Source organism: Anser brachyrhynchus (genome assembly GCF_964034855.1).
Source record: "Anser brachyrhynchus genome assembly, chromosome: 1".
Classification (NCBI taxonomy): domain Eukaryota; kingdom Metazoa; phylum Chordata; class Aves; order Anseriformes; family Anatidae; genus Anser; species Anser brachyrhynchus.
Window position 1 is genome coordinate 183640516 of NC_137694.1, and position 20210 is coordinate 183660725.

General features: G+C 41.5%; 1 protein-coding gene across 5 annotated transcripts in view; it reads left to right on the top strand.

The window, feature by feature from the left end:
• Positions 1–4607: 4607 nt before the first annotated feature.
• RNASEH2B (ribonuclease H2 subunit B) overlaps positions 4608–20210 on the top strand; it is a 43805-nt gene continuing 28202 nt past the window's right edge. For 2 of the 5 annotated variants that reach the window (XM_080589640.1, XM_080589641.1), the window contains exons 1-3: positions 4608–4768; positions 17034–17105; positions 20073–20162. In XM_080589640.1, coding sequence (XP_080445766.1) covers positions 4705–4768; positions 17034–17105; positions 20073–20162 — 226 coding nt within the window. In that variant the 5' untranslated portion in view covers positions 4608–4704. Of the gene's footprint in view, positions 4769–17033; positions 17106–20072; positions 20181–20210 lie in introns of all 5 variants that reach the window. The other 3 variants (XM_080589638.1, XM_080589639.1, XM_080589642.1) reach the window with 2 other exon arrangements.

The window sequence follows — 20210 nt, forward strand, 5'->3', positions numbered from 1 at the left end:
TATAAACAGACCAAGTTCAGCTTGCTATAGCAACACACCTCCAATAAGTGAATGTTCTGTCTGATTAAACAGAAGAAAAATAATCTTTTTCAGTTTTCCTGAGAGAAAATTGTGAGATCCCAGCATACTTGTGTCAACAAATATCTGTTTGTGCTAAACTCACAGTAAGGTCATCATCCATCCATCCCTAGGTTGTGATGGATGCACAAAAAGGGGGTGTTGGGAGAGGAATTAAGAGAGAATGATAACAACTATTTTTAAATGGGTTCTGTCCTGGTACATTAAAAATGTAATGAAGAAAACTTCTTACCTGCTGATTTGAGATACCTACAGTTTGCATCTCAGCCTTTAGGTAGATGGGCTAATGTAGAGATAAACTTACAAAATGCCTCAGATGAATGCTAGTCTGATTCCCTCATTTAACTAGAAAAAGGCACTAAATGATCAGCCTGAAGATACTGAAGATCGGCATTTATGGTCTAGATGTCTAAAATTAGGTGCTGTGAATTAAAAAAAAAAAAAAAAAAAAAAAAAAGATTGCATATTTCAGTTACAAATTCAAACATAACTTTGAGAGTTTTATAAATCTGTAATATTTATGTTAGTGCACATATTTTCTGGACTTGCATCTCTATTTTAGAGTTCTGCATATTCTTTTGAGGTGCAACAGAACCCTCTGAGTTTGCTAGGATTTAAATGTAGGGATTTACCAGCTCTTAAGTACTTTTGAAGTCAAGAAGATTGAGATGGGGAAATCGTTTTCTGAGGCAAGCAAACCTATTCTGTTGGACAACAAGGCTGCACACCTGGACCTACTTCCTCATATGTGCCAGCACGTGTGTTTCATGTGACCAAAATGGCAGTTTTTCCTGCTACAGAATGAGACTTTGCACGTGTGATGAGACAATCCCATCACGTATGATGAGATGATCCCCTTACCTGGACTGAGGGGGTTGGATGGATGGTTGGATGGATGGATGGATGGATGGATGGATGGATGTCACATTTTGGTCACATCAGAGACTACTTCTGATCACAGAATGAGAAAGGACTATGATTTGTTTTGGTGGGTCAGAATACACACACTTCATCCCCAGCTTATCCTCTGTTAAAGTATGCTAAGAATATACCATTTGTCATTTAAATGAACTTATTTTAATGTGCAATAAAGCATGATTCATGTTTCCTTATACAATTTTATTAGCCTTTTAAGTTTTCATATTTATCTGTTGTTTTCTTTTTTTCTGTTTGTATCCACCATTAGTCATGAGAATGAAGGAGTGTGATTCTTGTCTAATAGGAAGAAAAATAAGAAAAAAAATGAATAAAATATCTTCAATTTGTTTCAATGCCAGGAATATTTTTGTTTTAAAGAAAACCAAACAAAACAATAATTTGACGGGTATGGAGAGCAATATTTCAAACTACATAACTTATAATGAATTACAATTATTTTTATATTCTGGTACATCTGCTAAAATTGCATGTATCAATAGGAGTTTTACTGGGATTAAATATAACACAATTGCATACATACAGCTGACCCTTAAACATGCAGATCAATGGATTTAAAGTTATGCACGTAACTGAACCACTGAAGCACGAAATAGCTAAATTTGGCCATAACTGTAATTTGTTTGTTGAAACATTGTAAAATGAGACATAATCGTAAGTGGAAACATTTTTGTCTTTTGAATGACAACCTTGACTTAACAATGAAACACTCTTCTTTCTAAATTTTGGTTCAATTCTTGCTCCAAGCAAGATTTAAAAGTTGCTTCACTTCAGCTTGTGTAGCAGAGGAGGAAAGGATAAATTCCACAGCTGAAGGTGGACAAAGGTAGCATTTCTTTGGCAGCAGAAAGTAATTTTTGTTTGGCAAAAAGGGATGCTTGCATTTGCACAGACATTTGGATTATTGGAAGCAGCCCTAGCAAAACTGAATGAATGGACAGCATGCAGGTGAAGTTTGAATGCATATCAAATGGCTCTGAAATGTGTAAAATGATTGTCCTCTGATAGGATGCAGTCCCATATTGCATGCATTTAGCTTTCTGTACGTGATGAGTCATATGGACCCAAATGAGAATACCCATGTGTGTAAAATTAAGATGTGAGTATTCACAATGATATCACCACAGCTTTTTTTCTTTTCTTTCTTTTTTTTTTTTTTTTCTAGGCTATATCAGTAAGATTTAAAAGTGCTGGCAAGCCTGGAGGGAAAATATTTCTTAAGCAAATAAGATTTTAGTACCATCAGTTCCTGACAGAAATCCTTAATTAGTATATCTTTTATTTATAATGATATAGTGTATCATTGGCTTATAGAGACAGATAGTATATCTCAAATGTGCATGAGTAGCAACAGAAAGTTTTAAATATTTAATATGTATAAATTACTGCATTATTTTTATTCCAAACTGATGTCATTTTAAAACCTTATTCAGGCCCATTTGAGAATTCCAGTTTGGGGCATTTTGAAATATCTGAGGAAAACATTTCTAAGCAGAAATTCCTGAAGAAATGCATTATATATCTCAGGGCAAATACACATCTAGAGATTGTGGAATATGCTAATAAATTAATAAATAAATAGACAAAAAGGATATCTGGAATATCCATTCAGTTCAAGTGATGCTAGGAGTACTCAGCACCTCTGAAAATTATCTTGCTTATCAGCTTATCAGGTGCCTAAATTAGGATGGATTGGTGCTTTGAAAAGCATGAGCTTAACAAGTCGGTTTTGCAAATGGACAGCACTGTTTGCTGTAACATTTCCATCACACGCAGTCTTGCACACACCACAGCCAGGGAGGAAATGGGATGTCTGGAACAACTGCAGGTGATGCCTCTGGCCTTGACCTCGACACACACGGCAGATTGGGGCTTGCAGGGCTGGAGTACTGTCTTTTCCAGAGCCTTCTTAATCTCAGCAGTGTACAACAGCCTGCCATGCATCTTCTTTTCAAGATTGGAAGCCAAACTGTTGTTATTTACAAGGAACCATTTCTGTGTATGGGAAGCTTTCCTTCTAAAAAGGTTTCAAACACAGGAACCATTCCTGCTCTGCTCTCCCAGTGCTTTTGCATGGATTACAGTGGAACAGTTGGGATCCTCTTTCTCTTTGTTAAAACAAGTACTAAAGAGGGTTTTACTACATCCATCAGCGAATGTTGCAATCCAGGCACATGCTATTGCAACTTGCAGTCATTCTGAAAGCAGAATTTCCCTGTGATTTCAGTGGGGACTTCTCCTTCAAAACACATGGTGTGGTGTGGTCTTTGGCATTTATACCCTGCCCTACTTCAGGCAGGAGGAAAAAAAATCAGGAAAATTAAAATAAAACAAATTTAGATTAGTGTAATCTCAGAGTTATGAATGTATATGCTCAGACTTCAGGAAATTATTTTTTTTTCCGCCTTACATCAACTCAGCTGTTTTGCATATGTTGGCCTTGGTTAATTCTGTTCTGTTTTGGAGCATAAATGTTAGTATGTTTTTAATATTTGTTTCATATCTCTGAGATTTACAATTGATATGTATACTTTAATACTTTTGATACCATATAACGTTTGTCTTCTAAATCTCTGGGACATTGGCCATCAACCCATTCTTGTGTTGGTGAAGCTAAGTTTATGTACATGTATATATATGTATGCGTATGCATGGGTCTTACTTTTTATGTACATGTATGTGTGTATGCACATGCATGGGCCTTACTTTGGAGGACTAAACCAGGGGAGGTTCAGGTTGGAAATGAAGAGACATTTATTGTCAGAAAGAGCAGTCAGGCACTGGGACGGGTTGCCTGGGGAGGTGGTGGAGTCACCGTCCCTGGGGGTGTTCAAGGAGAGGTTGGACGTGGTGCTTAGGGACGTGGTTTAGGGGGTGACACTGGTGGTAGGTGGATGGATGGACCAAGTGATCTTGGAGGTCTTTTCCAACCTCAATGATTCTATGATTTTATGACTAGAGCTCCTTGGGGGCTATCTGTAGATACAGGACACATTTAACATGTTATTACACACGAGGGGGGATGACTGCTAAGAAGAGGCTTTGGATCAGCCTCCACGACTTCTCAGGACAGCTTTTTCCAGCGTTTGACCACCCTCACGCTACATGAAATGCTTTTTATTATGCTTAAACACAATTTCTCCTATTTCAGTCTGCGCCTGTCGCCACAAGTCCTGTCAGCAGGCACTCCTGAGAGGAGCCGGACACCATCTCCTTCGCTCCCCCACAACGTGAGGCGTTTATTTAGCTGGATGAGATCCTGGCAGAGACAGCGGGCCGTGGGGCAGTTACAGCCACCCCACAATGCGACGGACCGGGGATAAGGAGCAGCCTTAAGAGGGCGAAGGGCCTGCTGCCTACGCCGGGGATCGCCGTGAGAGACACAGCACTCCCGCTCCCCTCCCACACGCCCACCTCCCGCTCCTCCCGCCCGCAGCGGCCCGTACCATTCCCCTCACACGGCCGGGGGTGAGCGAGGAGGGGGGAAAAGGGGAGAGGCGGTACAGCCGCCGCTATGTGAGCGCCGTGCTACCACCCGCTCCCCCCTTCTAGCGCCCGCGCGGTGGCGCCGTCCCGCCGCCGGGCTCTGTGGCGGCGCTTCCCGCCTCTCCTCGCCGCGCCGCTCCGCCCCGGCCGCCATGTTGCGGCGGCGGCGGCGGCTGTGGGAGCTGCCGCCGGGGGTGGCGGAGCATGCACGGCACGAAGCAGCGTCCCGCGGCCGCGCACCCTGCCCAGTGGGTGCTCGTTGCGCCAGGTAACCCCGCGGGGCTCCGAGGTGGGGCGGGCTCCGCCATAAGCGCCCCGCTCGCTGGTCACGGCGGCGGAGCCGGGCAGGAGGCGGCCCCCTTCCCTGTGAGGGCTGCGGTTCGCGGCCGGCCCTGGTTTTGTGACACAGCCCCGACACAAGGCCCTGCAGGGGATCTCCCTCCTCCCCGGGGACCCCGTCTCCTTCACCGTCTTTTATTTTTTATAAATTTGGTTCACCCCTGGTGTGCAGGCAGCGCTGTGAGCCCTGCAGAGAGGAGCTGTGGAAAAGGGGTCCTGTCAGCAACGTCCTCCATTGAGACTCAGCGTCGTCTCCTGGCTGCTGGCCTGCCTCACCTCTTTCCCCGTTGTTTACTTATTTATTGAGGAAATGGCTTAATCCCTAAGCTTCTGCTTCAAAACAAACTCCTTGGAAAGCATAAATCCTAATCCACACTGAGATCTCCTCCGCTCTTCTTCCTGTAGGCTGAACGAGCAGACCTCCACATGGCAGCTAGCGCACACGAGGCCATAAGCGCTGTGTAGGCTTAGCTTCTCTTGCTTCGCACAAAGCAAGTGTGAAGATGCCTTTCCCACCCTTTCAATTTATTTCTGGCTAGTATCAGCTCATAAAGTCTTAAATTCACAGGTCACAAAAGGGTTTTGTGTTAAGGAGGATGAGGCAAACAGGTTGTGTTCAAACTCCAAGACGCTCAGAGGAAGGAGGCATTTCACAAGTACCTTTTTATAGCCTGATATCCTAAGGCAGTGAGACTTCCACAGCTGTTCGTGGGTCAGCCTCATGCTGTGCCTGTTTCTTGTCCTACCCAAAATTACAAGCTTGTTTGTTAATTTCAGCCAAACCTGATAAAAAGGGGGAGCTTTTTGGAGTATTTTTATAATTTTCATGAAAACGTCTGTGACAATGTGATAAGTGCTGTAAATGATACCACCAACGGAAAGGTAGAGAATCAGCTTAGTTCACCAAGGCTTGAAAATGAGGCAGGAGTTCAGTGTTGAGGCATTAAGAAACCAGGCTTCTCTAGTTACAAGAGCAACAGGAGCAATTGTTATGGTTTTGCTGATTCCTCTCTTCCTCTGGTTTTAGCTTTTCATTTCCAGCCTTCGCTATCTGACATGCTTGATGCCTAAGAAAGGAATTTATAAGCGAGGCATTCCTTTCTCTGCAGACTAGGATTTAAAGCTGAATCTTGTATCAGATGACTGGCTATGCCAACAGATGTCCATACTGTGCAAATATTTACAAATATGCTTAACTTATGCATGAGTAGTCAGTTCTGTGCAGTAAGTTAAATTCTTCAGTAAGTGTTTGCAGGATTGGAGCCAGAGCTTGTAACTTTCATGAAGCCAGACAGTTTGTATTACCAATTATGCCAGCACAGCTCTGACAAAATTTATATAGTACTCCAGACCTTAAGAAAGTTTATTAAGCCTTAGTAGAACCTCAGAGCACATAGTGATTTTTAGAAAAAGTGTGTGGCTGATAATTTCAGAACTCCACAGCTGATGAAACTTGCATAGCATATAAATAGGACCACTGAAATTAAATAGATTTAATGATTTTAGTTTTTTTTTTAACAATTTTTAAGTTAGTGTTTGTTGTGCTTGTTAAAGTTTTACATTTCTGAACTGCTCTGTCTGATGGAGCTCAGAAAGTCTTCACTGGCCATTTAGCAGAAATTGTAATCAGAAGACCCGATTGCTCTTAGGAAAGAAGATGGACAAAGTTTTCTGTATAACCAGAGATGCCTTTTTCTTTGACAGTGTTAATTTTTATTTATATGGCAATCTGTACCTTCACAAGACGTGTATGGTATTACGCTACATACATGCATAAAAGTGACCTACGTAAATAACTGTGGGATCTGGTTCTGGGTGGGAGTTTAGTACCATCTGTTAATGTCTGCTAACACCTTGTAGATGTAGATTGTAAGTTTATCTTCATGTATCCTGTGCATAGTGGCAGGAAAGGGAAAGACATGTTTTAATACTACGCAAAGAGCTCCAAAACTTTTCTTATACTAAAGGCACTTTCTAAGGCCCTACTTTCAAGTAATTCAGTTAGTTTGAGCTACTCACCAGAGCAGTCTCCCTAGAACAGCTTGTAAGGTTGATAATGCGTACCATCCTACACAACTAAATAGCATTTCCGCTTGGATATGTCATTCATCTTGCACTGATAGTGACATCTTAAAAGTTCCTGTATGGCTGGAGATGATGACTAGCTCTGCAGAGAGGCTAGATATCAGTTTAAAAAAGAATGAAGTCTGTCAGAAGGGTAGAATTAAAGCTGAGAGAACTGAAACTTGCTTTCTTAACTGTCAGCATTTCTCAATCAGTTTGACCCAGAGCATGGCAGGGATGTGGCTGGAGTTCTGGACAAGGATACATATGTTGCTCTCATCTCTTAATTATTGTGCCATTCTGAAACTATCAGAAGAGACTGAGCCTCTCGCAGAAGTCTCGGAGCACGGTTTCGTTACTTATATGACACATAGAAACACTTAGTTAAGTGTAAAAAGCTCATGCCAGAGGAAGGTGAGATTCTTTCTTATTTGGACTTCAGCAGCTGGCAACATTGTGATATTTGCAACACAGCAGCTAAAAAACAGATGGATTTCATTTTCTGATTTGCCATAGAAAGTGAGTGGAGTTGTGTGCTTTGGGATTGAAGGCTCTAAAATTATTACTAATTTCCCTGCTTCGCTATACATTTATAGAATATATTACATTGTGTGGCTCTGTTGTTTGCAGTGTGTTTGAAATTGAGAAGATAGATTTCAATTTTGGTTCGGATTTCCTTGTTTTCATATTGATTTCAGTGTTCTCGAACCAGCTCAGAAACAAGAAATCTCCTCTGTCAGCTAGAATTGCCCTATGTTGTTTTTTCAAGAAACGATTATAGCTAGAGGAGTAATACAGCTGGAGTGGTTGTTTTACCAATGATGCGTGCTACAGCAGTCTCTTGAGTTGTCCTAGAGGGCCAGACTCCCTTGCTTTTTGTTACAAATCATTAACTGTATCATTATATTTCCAGTACTGTAAAACTGTGACCATCGGTGTCCATTTCATGCCTACAAGTGGTAGGACAGCTACAAAACACGCAGCTTGTCAGGTATTTTGCCTAGATTATAGAGGTGGGTAAAGGTGGGAAGGAGGAGGGTACAGCATTGCCTCAGTTGAGAGACAAGATGTCCTGATGTCCAGTCAGCCAGGCACCCTGTGCTTCACCTCTGTCAGTCTTTGTCTGCCTTCGTTCCTTTCTATGGCAAAGAAAGGGCTTTGTTCACTCCACTTATCAGTAGCACCTTGATGACAGAGCTTTGTCCTCACCAGCCCATTGCCATACTAAGATGCTCAAGCCTGTTCGGCATGGGACAGTCACACAAGGGAAATCTCGAGTAGGAAGAGGGGGAAGAGCCTTGGACAGTCCTATCCGGGCTTGCGGGTGTGCAACTTCAAGGTGAAGTACAAATCTTACCTTTAGACAAGGTAGCCTGCCGTTGTCCTGGTGAGAGCTCTGGTCGTGGTGTTTCTGCTGATACTTTCTTTTTTTTTTCCTTCTCCTGTAGCACAGGATGATTTGCTATGTCAAAACATCTTTTTCTTTTGTTTTTATAAGCACAGTTGTTCCCATGTGAGGGATTGAAGCACCAAGGGCAAGATGAAGGGAGAAGCCTTGGCTTGGGACTCAGGGACAGAGGAGTTAAGAAGCATTGGTCTGGTGGAGAAAGTTGGACAAGGAGAGGATGGGAACCATGCTGATCACTCATAAAGCCTGGGAGCCACTGCTGGACATCGTGCAGCCTTAACACAGGCGTTTAGAGGAAGGATGTGAATCGTTGAGAGAGAAAGCAATGAACAAACAGGAGAAGAGTAGGCAGAGGGATTGGTCAGATGGAGTGAGGTGATGAGGACATAAAATTGGGTGAGGACAGAAGACTTGGGCATGCAGGTAGGGGTAGAGCTCTGCATGCTGGGCTCAAACTAGAGCCAACCCTTCAGGCAGTTTCTCCAGTTGCAGATTAACTATTCTGTGGATACACAGGCACCAGGTTTGGCCTAGAGCAGACTCCGCTCAGCACTAACACGGTTTATTGGTTCAAGTGCTGTGCCATGTTAACACATCTCTGCTGTTTCCAGAACCAGCTTTGCAGTGCAGCTGCTTTCAGACAGTGTCTGAACTAATAAGTCCTGATGGAACCGAGCTGGCTCTGCGCAGACCCACATGGGTGTTTCTGTGCTGTGTTCCACGTTCCAGGGGATTTTATTAGCTTGGCTGGAAATCTGGATCTGAACTTGCTTTGTTCGGGGTAGTTGACGTCGACCGTTAAGAAGACCTCCGGAATCTGGAGCTCTGGAGGAATCGTGGTACAGAGGCACCACGGTGTTTGTAAGTCCCGAAGGACCCACGTGGACTTCACTGGTGGGTGTCTGAGTTTGCAGATTGTGCTCTTCTGCATTTCTCATAGCAGTTGGATAATCTGTGATGTTTTATTGTGTGTGTATCCACACCCTCCGCTTACTCTTGAGAATGCAGAGCTTCCTATACAGGCTTCCTGTTGTATTGGTCTATCTACTGAGTGGGTCCAAGGGAAATGAAGTGGCTCCTGAGGATTAGAGCCCATCTGTCTCATAGCTAGAAGGTTGTTAATGCTGGGCTTTTGTAGAAGAGATTCTGTGTTTACTGAGTATTTATGTTTATGTTGTGTTTTTTTTTCATATCACCTGAATCAATGAGGTGCTTTTGTAATACACATATAGGATATTTCTGTTTTTTTCACAGAGCCCATGGAGCTACCGTTGTCAATGTTTTCTTTGAAAATCGTAAGGACTAGAAATGATTTTTTAGAAAAAGAAATAATATCGAGACCCCACCTAACAGTAGGTTTACAAGAGTAGGGATCTGGAAAACTTTCAGATACCCTGGTGAAATCACGGTGTGTGACAGATCTCACCTGGGCTCTGTATAACAAAATATCTTATATAATGGCCTCAAACTGGTCGTACTGACAGCGACCAACCTCTCCCACTAGCTGCCTAGCAGGACGGGTGTGAAGGGCAGTCTCTTTTCAGTACAGTTTCTCTGGGATAGGTGTTATGTCGGAGCTGATACTATTTATATCCTTCGCTGGTTTTAGCAAAAAGGTCAGGAATTGAAGACAGTTTTCTAAGTTTGGCGTTCCACTCAGCACCCAAGGTTAAGAGCACTGTATTTCATTTGTTCTGTATTAGTAAAAGAAGTAGGGGTTAGCTGTGAGCTGAAGATTAATTTCCAGCTCTATTTTTCTGAGCTAGACAAGTTTAGAAGACTACATTTTTTCGGTCTGTTGTTTTCTTAAACAGCAAATTGATTAGCTTTTTTATTATTTTATGGGAACTGCCATTTTAATGGCACTGGAAGGATAGCAAGAAGGGAGGGAAATTTAACAATCCTATTATTTTTAGGAATTACTTATTTAAAAATAAAAGGAGCAGTTTCACATGAGACTTGGCAAGCTCTTCGAACAAATCTCATATGCCAAAAGTCAGATGGAGGCAGAAATAAATGGACTGTGATGCCAAACCATAGGGCATCAGCATGCATTAAATTAATCCTCCTTTCTTTCAAATGAGACTAAGGAACTTTTGTCTCCATGCAACAACAGAGGAAGCATTTGACTTGAAAATTTGGGGTCATATTGAGAGAAGATGTCATATCAAAAGAAGCTGTTGAATATATAGTGCATAAACGTAGTTTTCTTTAACATCTGAAGTAGGCAGTGTTTTTTTTTATTGTTTTCCATTCTCTTACCTTGTGCTTAAAAACACTTTGATACGTGCTTTTATTTAGTGTTAAAGAAATAAATTCAGAGTATCTGCTGCAAAACAGACCGCTATGCTGGGCTGTTAGAAAGCTTATTTCAGCAGTTGTAGCGAATGCCAAAATTGAGCAGGACATTTGAACGTTAATACTTCCAGAACGATTCAGATAAAGAACTTGGAAATAATGTTCATAATTAAAAATGTGTGTTTTTAAGCAGCTGACTTGAAACATCAGAAAGATAATGTAAGTATACGTGCCCGTATTTATCTACCTTCTTAATAAAGTGAGCGTGGATACACTTACTGTAGAAATCAGCACTCTGCGGGCATATTTTACTTAACCTCTCCCTAAACTGGCATTTGCATCTCCTGAACAAAGCCTTTTGCCTGCAGGTGATTTGCACTGTTTTTTTGCATGTCATCTCTTAAAAGGCATACTGAGCTCAGCTGTGTATAAAGCAGATATAACTGGCAAGCTAAGGAGCCAGAAGGAAGCATAGCAAATAAAGTAACTGAAAAGAGATGTTTTAATGTGTAACACCATCTCCTACTTCTGCTTTCTGCCATCTGGCTTGAAAGAGACCAACTTATGCCAACTTAGGCCTCTCTGCACATGGGAATAGGGCTGATTCAGCCAGTAATACAGCTGCACCACTGTTGACCCTATAAATATTGAGAAGGGAAGTCTGAAGTTTTTATCCTTTCAAGTGATAACCTGTTCTCGAACTTCTCAAGATTGACTTTTCCTTCATTCAGCTCAGCCTCCTCTGGATGATCTGCCTAACATCGAGATGTCAGTAACAGCTGAATTAGTATTCTCCATTGTTGCCAGTGAGTCTATAAGCATGTGTTTTTGGCTTAAGAAGTGATCTGTGCCAGCATTAGGTGACATTAAAAGATGCTCTCAGGCAGAAGTCTTAATATTAAGCGCAGTTGCTTGGCTGTGTACTGGGGCAGAAGACTACTTAAGCCATCTGGTAGTATTTCTGTGTCAAGTTTTGTTCAAGATAGAAAACTTAGTGCCATTTTTGCTTCTCAGTAAGTTTTGTTTTGTTTTTACCACAGTATTTGCAGGTGAAGTAGGAACCAAAAAGGGTCTAAGGGTATAAATTGCACCACATTAAACATTATTTGCTCAAGGCATCGAATAGTATATATTATAATTACCAAACTGATTGCCATCCTAGCTTTTACGACAGGCATCGCAGAAATCCCCTTGCTGAAGCCAGTACTATGTACAGTCGAGAGGATAAGGGAGTGAGGTGACATCAAACTATTGTAACTGAGTAAACACTAAGGTAAGATTTCCAAAAATGAAGTGGGTTCAAGTGTGAAGCCATGCCTCCTGTGTAGGCATGTGGAAGGGAGGCTTTTTGCAGCGGTAATAGAGCTGTGTGCCGTTTAGTGCTCTCCAGGGAGCATTGTCAGCCAAGGAAGCAAAGATACCTTGTGCTCATCTGTTGCTTTCCCACCTCTGTAAATCGGATAAGATCTAGTTTTCTAATTAGCCCAAGCTGACCAAAGAGCCCATTGTCTCATATAGAGTAAGTGATTTTCTGTGGCGTCTGCTGCTGCTGCCACAGGTTCTGTCCCTCTGTTCTGGTGATCATGTAACCACATGGTGGGTGGCAATATTTACTGATTTGGATGAAAATGAAGACTTTTTTGTGGCTTGTTTCTGCTCATCTAGGTCAGTGGACTGAGCTGGCTTGCCACAAGGCACAGAATTGCTGGTTTTAATGGAGAGAAAGCAGCAGAGGTGGGGAGCTCAGGACTGCATTTTTTAATGACCTGTGATCTTTGGTCACTGGAAGCCATTCATGGGACTGCATCCTCAGTCTATGCATACCTGAATTGATTCATTATGCTAATACATAATTATCTTGTAACTTACATTTTTTTAAAAGCTTGTTCGATAAAAAGCCCTGGATTTATTAATTACTTTTCATTGGCATTTTGTTTAGGGTGCACTGCAGGACAGAGGACACTTGGTTTATATAGCATTGAAGCGGGCACTGAATTAAAGCAGTTTACTTCAGGGTTAACTGGTTCTAAAAATAATGTAAAAATAAACAGTTATCAGATCTAACATATCTGCACCCCTAGACTACATAGTTTAAAGGTTTCCATAAAATGTCCATTAAATGATCTCCATCATCATCATGTCTCCATCTGACACACCTTTTTTTGCATGACTAGAAGTTCAGAAGGGAATGGAAAAGACTTGTGTAGGTGACGTGTGGTTTAATATCTGTTTTTAAATGAAATCTTAACTTTATATTTCCAGACTTTTAAATGATCCTGTTTTTTTGCGGGGTGGCGGTGGTGGGGAAATTTGTGCTCTCAGAGGGTTTTTTCCTCTTACGCAATTGACAGATATTTACAGCCTTTTGCTTGCTTGGCTGGCAGTTTTTTGCATGGGAATTCCATATAACTTGATATTAGTCTGTTATGTACAGTATTCTATAAGCAATTTTGGAAAAAAAGGTGAATAGACCTTGCATCATTTCTAACAGTTTCATAGATCTTAGTGGAAGTTTTATGTTCTTTTCCAGTTTATTCATGTTGCAGTACCAGCTAGACTTTTTTGTTTTTTTGATGGCCAGATTTGTTAATGCCACATATCTATCCATTGTGGAATACATTATTGCTAGAAATCCTTTGACAGCCGCTTCATTTTCACTTTGTTCTGTTTATACATTTTACAGAATTTGCCTGGTTGTACGTGTGGCCTCCACAAAATACGATAGGCTTTTCTCTTTTTGTGTAATTGAAGGCTTTGTAGTCTCTTCATCTCACCTCCAGGGTTCTGGCGTTCCCTCTGTAGACCCCAGTACAACTGCTGGATGTATCGCCCACATTTTTAGGTGGGCTTTGTGTGACTTGTTTGATCGTGAACGAGCAGTAGCCTATACATAACTTAAGCAAAGTATACCTACTTAACGGCGCGGTGCTGGTGTTTCATTGTCCTGCGCTGTGCTTAACTCAGAACTCCCTCCACTGGCGCAGCAGCGGCGCTGCCTCACCCGGGTTGCTGGAGGTGTCGGAAAGGTTGAGGCAGACGGTAGTGTGCTCCCAGGGATGGGGCAGGCTGTAGGGGGGTTCAGCTGCCTCCTGGAAGCATCTGGCACTTTAGGGAGTGGCTAGCTAATTCAGATGCCTCCCTGGGACAAGATTAATCGGGCCCTCCATACCTGTGTGTCTGTTTTTTGTATCCTTTCAGTGAACATTGTCCTAGGGGAACAGTGTGCTGTACTGACACATCTGTCACTACGCTGACCTGTGCTCCCTGTGTGTTACCTGCCGCGTACAGCTGCAGTTGGCAGAGAACGTAACAGTCAGAAAGGTCTCATCTCTCTCACTTGTTATTCCAGTAGAGGAACAGGTTTCTCAGAGCTGAGCTACAGAAGCTGTTGGAGTAAGTGTAGTGGCAATCACCTGATGTTTTCCATTAGGATTTAACAAAAAAGCTTTTCCTGTAATGCCCTTTTTGTCTGCTTATTTTCTGTAAGATTATTGCTTATCTGGTTGTGAATCTTAAAATTCAAAACTCCAAAACGCCTAGTTTAACTCTTAGTTTTGCTAGAAAATCACTACAGAACTGCTTTTAAAGAAGTCTTTATTTACTTAGCTAGAAGAGATCCTTGCCCAAATACGAGGGCTGATAAATGTAATGACATTAAAGAAATCTAGTTACCTTTCCTGGCTGAAGGCCAGAACACACACAAGAAAGCGTTTGGACACCTAACTTCAAGAATCCCTTGCTCAGCGTTTTACTAGCCACCAAGTGTTTAAATTCAGATAAATAGGGCCTTCTTCTTCCGTAAGGCCACGTTACTATTGCATCCAGTTTTCCAAGCAGGCATTCTCCCAATTGCCTCTTTTTATCTGCCAACTTGACATCTAATAGAGCCAATCTGTAACAAAAATATACTTCAGCTGCCCCTGGAAATGGAGTGGGGTATTGAATACATTTTGAAGAAATCCCAAGGTTTAAAACAAAAAAAAAATCAAACCACTTTTGCCTTTGCCCACACCTTCCCTTCTTTTTGTGTTTGCACACGTGCGTCCCTTATGGTAAGCTGCCTTCTGCAGCAGCTGTGGGGGGAACAGGGTCTTTGCTCTGATCCCGTGGGCATGAGATGCTGGGACTGGAACTTGGCCTCTTCTTTAGGGGTTAACTGGCATGGGCAGCTGCCTGCCATGCAGTTTCTGGGGAGGGATGCAGAGCTAAAAGGGGTAGGGCTGTGCTTCCCTTCCTGTGGGGACCCACGGTAGATAAAGGGGAATCCGTCAGGGCAGAGGGTGATGGCATGGGGTGGCCCTCAGTGGTAGAAGGTGGTTATCCAGGGTTGGGAGGCAGCGGGGTCGCTGCAGGCATCTCCCAGACTTCGTGGAGATGGATGAATCCAGCGTGGCACTAGAAGGTTGGGAAAAGAACATATCTACCGGATAAAGCTGCGAACTTCATTAAATCCAGCTCCATTAGGAAGGGTTGTCTACTTAATTGTTCACGTTATACACGATGCAACTTCGGGCTCAGCTGGACGCCTTCCCAGTGTTCATAAATCTATGCATGAAGAAAGCAGAGCAAGTGAGCGCTAAAAGCTCCTTGGCTTTTTTTGTTTTGTTTTGTTTTGCTTTGCTTTTTGTTTCAAATTTTGAAACTCACATTTAGTGTGTATATTTTAACATGTTCATGTGAAACACATCAAAGTAAACACATGCAGTGTGTTTCTTTCACTGTCATTAATCACTGTAGTGTTTTAAAAAGTAACAAAAAATACACCAATGTTAAACTGCGGTCAAAAATTGAAATATACACAGCTTTAGAAATTTGAAGTTCTCCTTTGCCAGGACAAATGTAGCTTGACAACCGTGTGTGTTTATGTATCAGCATATGCAGTAAGTCTGGTTAGCAAATATGGACTTTTTTTTCCATTAAAAATCCCTAACGTATATTGAAACTTTTTCAAGCACTTTTTCAAGCCACCTGAAGACTCAACTGAAAATTCAGGAGAAGAAAATAGTGGCAAATTCTTCAAACAGCTCTAGGAACCGTTGTCTTCCAATACTTCACCACAAAATACACTTACTTGCTTTTTAAGCCCTGCTTACGTCTTCCTGTGGACAGTTTCTCTTTGGAGGTGTAGATGAGAAAGATGAGGGTTACCTGGGCCTTTTTTGCAACTGAGGTCCCTGTGAACAGCCTGTGAGAAGTCTGCCTGTCCTTTCCTGAGGTGCTGGGGACAGGCTTTCAGCCAGAGTGGACACCGATTTCTGAATGTGTTTGAGGTTCCTACCTCCGTGTTTTTTATGGAAAAGGACTGTGCTGTCTCTGTCTCAGCAAACCTCCTGGATACTACCAAAACACTCCGCTTCCTGCAGCAGCACCATAACCCAAGCATCATCCTGGTCCCTGTCAGTCCGTTCTCTGGGGGCTGGATGCTGGTTGTGTATGTGAAATGCTTTAGCAATTTTCCTTGCTCTGATGAATGCCTTTGTGAGAGGAATTGGGACAGAACTGGCAGTCTGCGGGCTAAGAAGGATGATGCTGTCGTGTTGCTCTTCACTCAGATGTGGGAAGTTGGTTTCATACATATAACTTAGACTTTCCCAGTGAAGAGAACTTGGATAGAATACATTTAACTGGGGATCCTTATAGATGTTTTTTTCAGGCTTGAATCAGCATCATTGTGGGAGCTGTTTCCTTTCTATTTTTTTTTTTAAATTTCACAGAAAAATTGTACTTTTGTGGCTCTGCTTTTTGTCTGACTTTTTTGCTTAAAAACAGAGAAAAGAGAACAACTGTCAGGAACCTAAGCCAGAGGCGCTGTATTCTCTCAGCTTCTTTTTCCTGTGGGGAGAACGAAACGCACTCATTGTTTTTCAAGATTATATGTAACAGTTAAACAAGGGTGCATATTTTTCACATAAGTAACAACCACTCAGACAATTCCTGCCCCATATTGCTGCATAATTAGTTCCCGAAAGAAGACCACTGTTTGTTCCTACAAATATTTTACCTTGTGCACTTTTAACTTTTTAATGTCCACACCATGCTTGGTCTAATTTACCAAAGCATTCTCATTGGCATTGAGACTAATCGGGGTAACACATCAGTTCATCTCACTTAACTGAGGTGTCAAACTTGGGAGCTCTGTTGCCTGAGGCTCTCTGGGGGGAAGTGGTTTTCAAAACCTAAATCATCCCCAGGTGCATATCTTTCCCATGGCAAATAGAGAGTGCCAGGAAGTCTGGAATCATAATTTAGGTGCCTTGATCGGGTAGGGTGAATTTGGGCTGAGGCATATAGCTTTTTAGGCAGAAAATATGTGAGCTTTCAAAAAGTGTCAATCCAATTAATTCTGAACGTCTTGGAGAAGCGTGGCAGAACGTGAAATGCTTCTCAATTTACAAGTTTATAACTTTTTCCTTTCTCCCCACAGAGGCTGCTACTGACCCCCCTAAGACACCTGACAGCGAACCTATGTTTACAAGACTACGCAGTCCAAGCACAGGCAAGTTTTGGAATAGTGACATGAGCCTGTTAATGTTCTGGTTGATTCCCTCCACTACCAAATGATCCGTGTTTTGCAAGCTGAAATAGTGATGATAATGTAAGTCTTATGTGCCAAAGATACTGCTGGTGATGCCAGATAGTTAATGCTCTGCAAACATTTAGGATTTCTTTTATAATTTTAATTGGCTGAAATGTTTATTCATCAGGAATATTGGCAGCACAAAAAAGAGGTGTAATTTAAGTTGTGTTTTTAAGTGCATTAGTTTTGGGGAACTTGCAGTGTTGGGTGTTGAGCTTGGGCTTTTTTTTTAATCCAAATTTAGGCTTCATACCGTTCATCTTATGCTGTAAAATAAATAGGCAGGGTCAGAAGAAGTGATTCAATTATACTTACCAAGCTTTTTGAGTCTTTACATTTTTAAATCTAATTTTCTTGTTTCCTTGGTCCAAGTGGTGGTGTCTCTTTTCCCATTAATAGATGACGAGGCACTTTGAATTCAAAATACGTTGGAAAGACCAGCAGATGCAGGTGATATAATGACACCACCATCCCACACACAGTTAATTTCTTCTAGTCAGATTGCCATTTTTGTCAAGGATTTGTTATTTCTATATGAGTAACGTAATAATTGTGGTATAAGATACTGCAGCAGAAATCTGCAGCAAGCCTTGGTTACGGTTAGCATGTTTTGTTTAAAAAACATGGCTGGTGCTTGTTTTTTTTCTTTTCACCAGCTTGTTTTCTAAATTATATACTTTTGTTTTTGAAATTCACCATTCACTTTTAGATATATATTTGTAACTAAAGTCTTCAGGTACATTTTAATACCACAGTACTCTAATTTCTACTTGAAAAAGTAATTTAAAAACAATAGATACAGAATGTGAAATCATTTATTCTCGTCAGGGTACTTGTTTTTTGTTTGCTCAGATTTACAGTGAGAATATACAGCCAGAGAAATTTTCCACCTGCTGTATTATATTGGCTTTGTAATTTATTACGTTTTAAAAAGAGTAGATATTAATTTGCTTTTCTCTGTGGAAGAAGAGAACTATTTAGCTTGTAGAATCAGAGATCTTGGGAAAGGTTTCTGGGGAAAACCTGAAGTTCAATGATTTGACCAAAAGCCTGGGTGTGTTCCTTTAGAATTTACAGAAGCTTATTTATAGACATGCATAAACTTTCAGTTATGTAGCCTATTATAAGTATAGGGTTTGAAAATGGAAGGACTGAGAACACCCTAATAATGTCTTTTCCTTATGTCTGGGTCTAATGAATGAATTGTTGATGCCAGATATTGTATAAATACCCACTGAAGGACTCAGCACGCTGTGGATAGTCATGCTAACCACTTTATTAAATAAAAGTATGCATGGTCCTTTTTGTAGTCAGGTTAAAAAGGACAAAATTTTGATCCCATACAAAGACTATAAACTAGCGTTTCAGCCTGTAATTCAGAAGTCCTACAAGAAGCATTTTTCAAAGTTTTAAATTAAAAGAAGGGGAGTACCCGTGCCACAAGACTTAATCAACTAATTGAAGTGGCAAAGTTAGAAGGAGAGCTACTTAGCTTCTCTCTCCATCTCCTGGAGATTCTCTCTAATGACATAGTTGGGAACCCGTGGTGACTGTCCTTTTAATGTAAAGAAATAAAATAAGGAGCTGAAGTTATGCAGAAGGAATGGTCTCTTTCCCGACATTTCCTAGCTCTCCACCGCATTTGGCAAGCATGCTCGCTGGTAGGAGTCTTTAAGCTGTTCAACGAACACTTCCATGGATAGTCTGATGTCTGGCACTGATCAAACTATGGTGTAGACCCTTGTTAAGAAGCACATGGTAATGATTGAAACCTCTGCTCCCCCTTATATTTACTGTTCACTCCTCTCCTCCCCTCTCCAAAAGAATGATTATCAGAGAATTGAAACTGTATCCTTAGGTGAGGTTAAACATTTGGTCAGCTTCTTGGATAAAGGGGGGAAAAAAAGCATCATCAGTCATTTTTGGGAAAAGATGCATCTGCCCATTTTAGCTGACCTTCCTCTGCACCTAGGAATCTCATCAGGCTGGAAACAGTAGTGCTGACATCAGCTTGCAAGGGCTTGCATTGACACTTTTTTGAGCCAGCATGCGATCTGCAAGTCAGTGCAGCTTTGCAATTTATGTGTTTTGAGCAGGACTGCCATGTTGTAGTTGATGTTGTCTCTCGAAGATGCACTGATAACCAAGACAGGGCTAGTCCAGCCAACAGACTCAACTAACTGAATGTCAGTGGCCCCTTCTGTAGTTCTGTTGACTTCTTGTTTGAGACACAGAAAATGCCAATTCTGTTTGTAACACATTTGTCACCTTCTCATTAGAACCTAGAAACAGCAGAGCTGTGCTATGAGGTGGCTCAAAATAAAGCTTTTCTTTCACTTTTCAAACTGTCAAGATTATGGTGGGCACGTTGAGGCAGCTCCTTTTAACTTCCTTGTTAACCTTGTTTGTCTAACCATACTGAGTTATCTGTTGTCCATTTTGATGTACACACGCACACAAAAGATTTCAAGTTGTCACTTGAAGGTTTGAGAGTTTTGTTCCCCTAACCCAGCATCTAATGTCTTGGGAACAAGCACGAGAGAGGGAAAGGAAATTTTCTGGTTTTCCACCTTCCCCCTTCAGTACAGACAAAAGCTAATTTCTTCTGTGATTTTGATTTGGGATTGGATCAAAGGCTTTGTGTTGTAAGATGAACTATTCACACATCTTATTTATTGATTCAAATTCAGTTTGGTTTATAGAGCTGGTAAACGAACATCTGTATATAATAGTTTTCTTTGTCTGAGCTTTCTTTGTAGTGAGTTTATGTAGAATGTGTGTATGTTTGTGTGTGTATGTATATAAGGCACATTCTTCAGATGTATTGGGTATTCTTTTGATTTTTGTGAAAGCTTACAAACACAAACCAGATTTCTCTTTCGACAGGGGAAGCAACCCTTTACTTATTCAATAGTGGTGCACAGCAGCTGTTTGAAGTTAAAGCTTTTCATGAAGAATATCGTTCCTGGTTTATAGGTGAGACTGTTCAACAAGGTGAGTAATATAACATATCCTTCCCCCAAC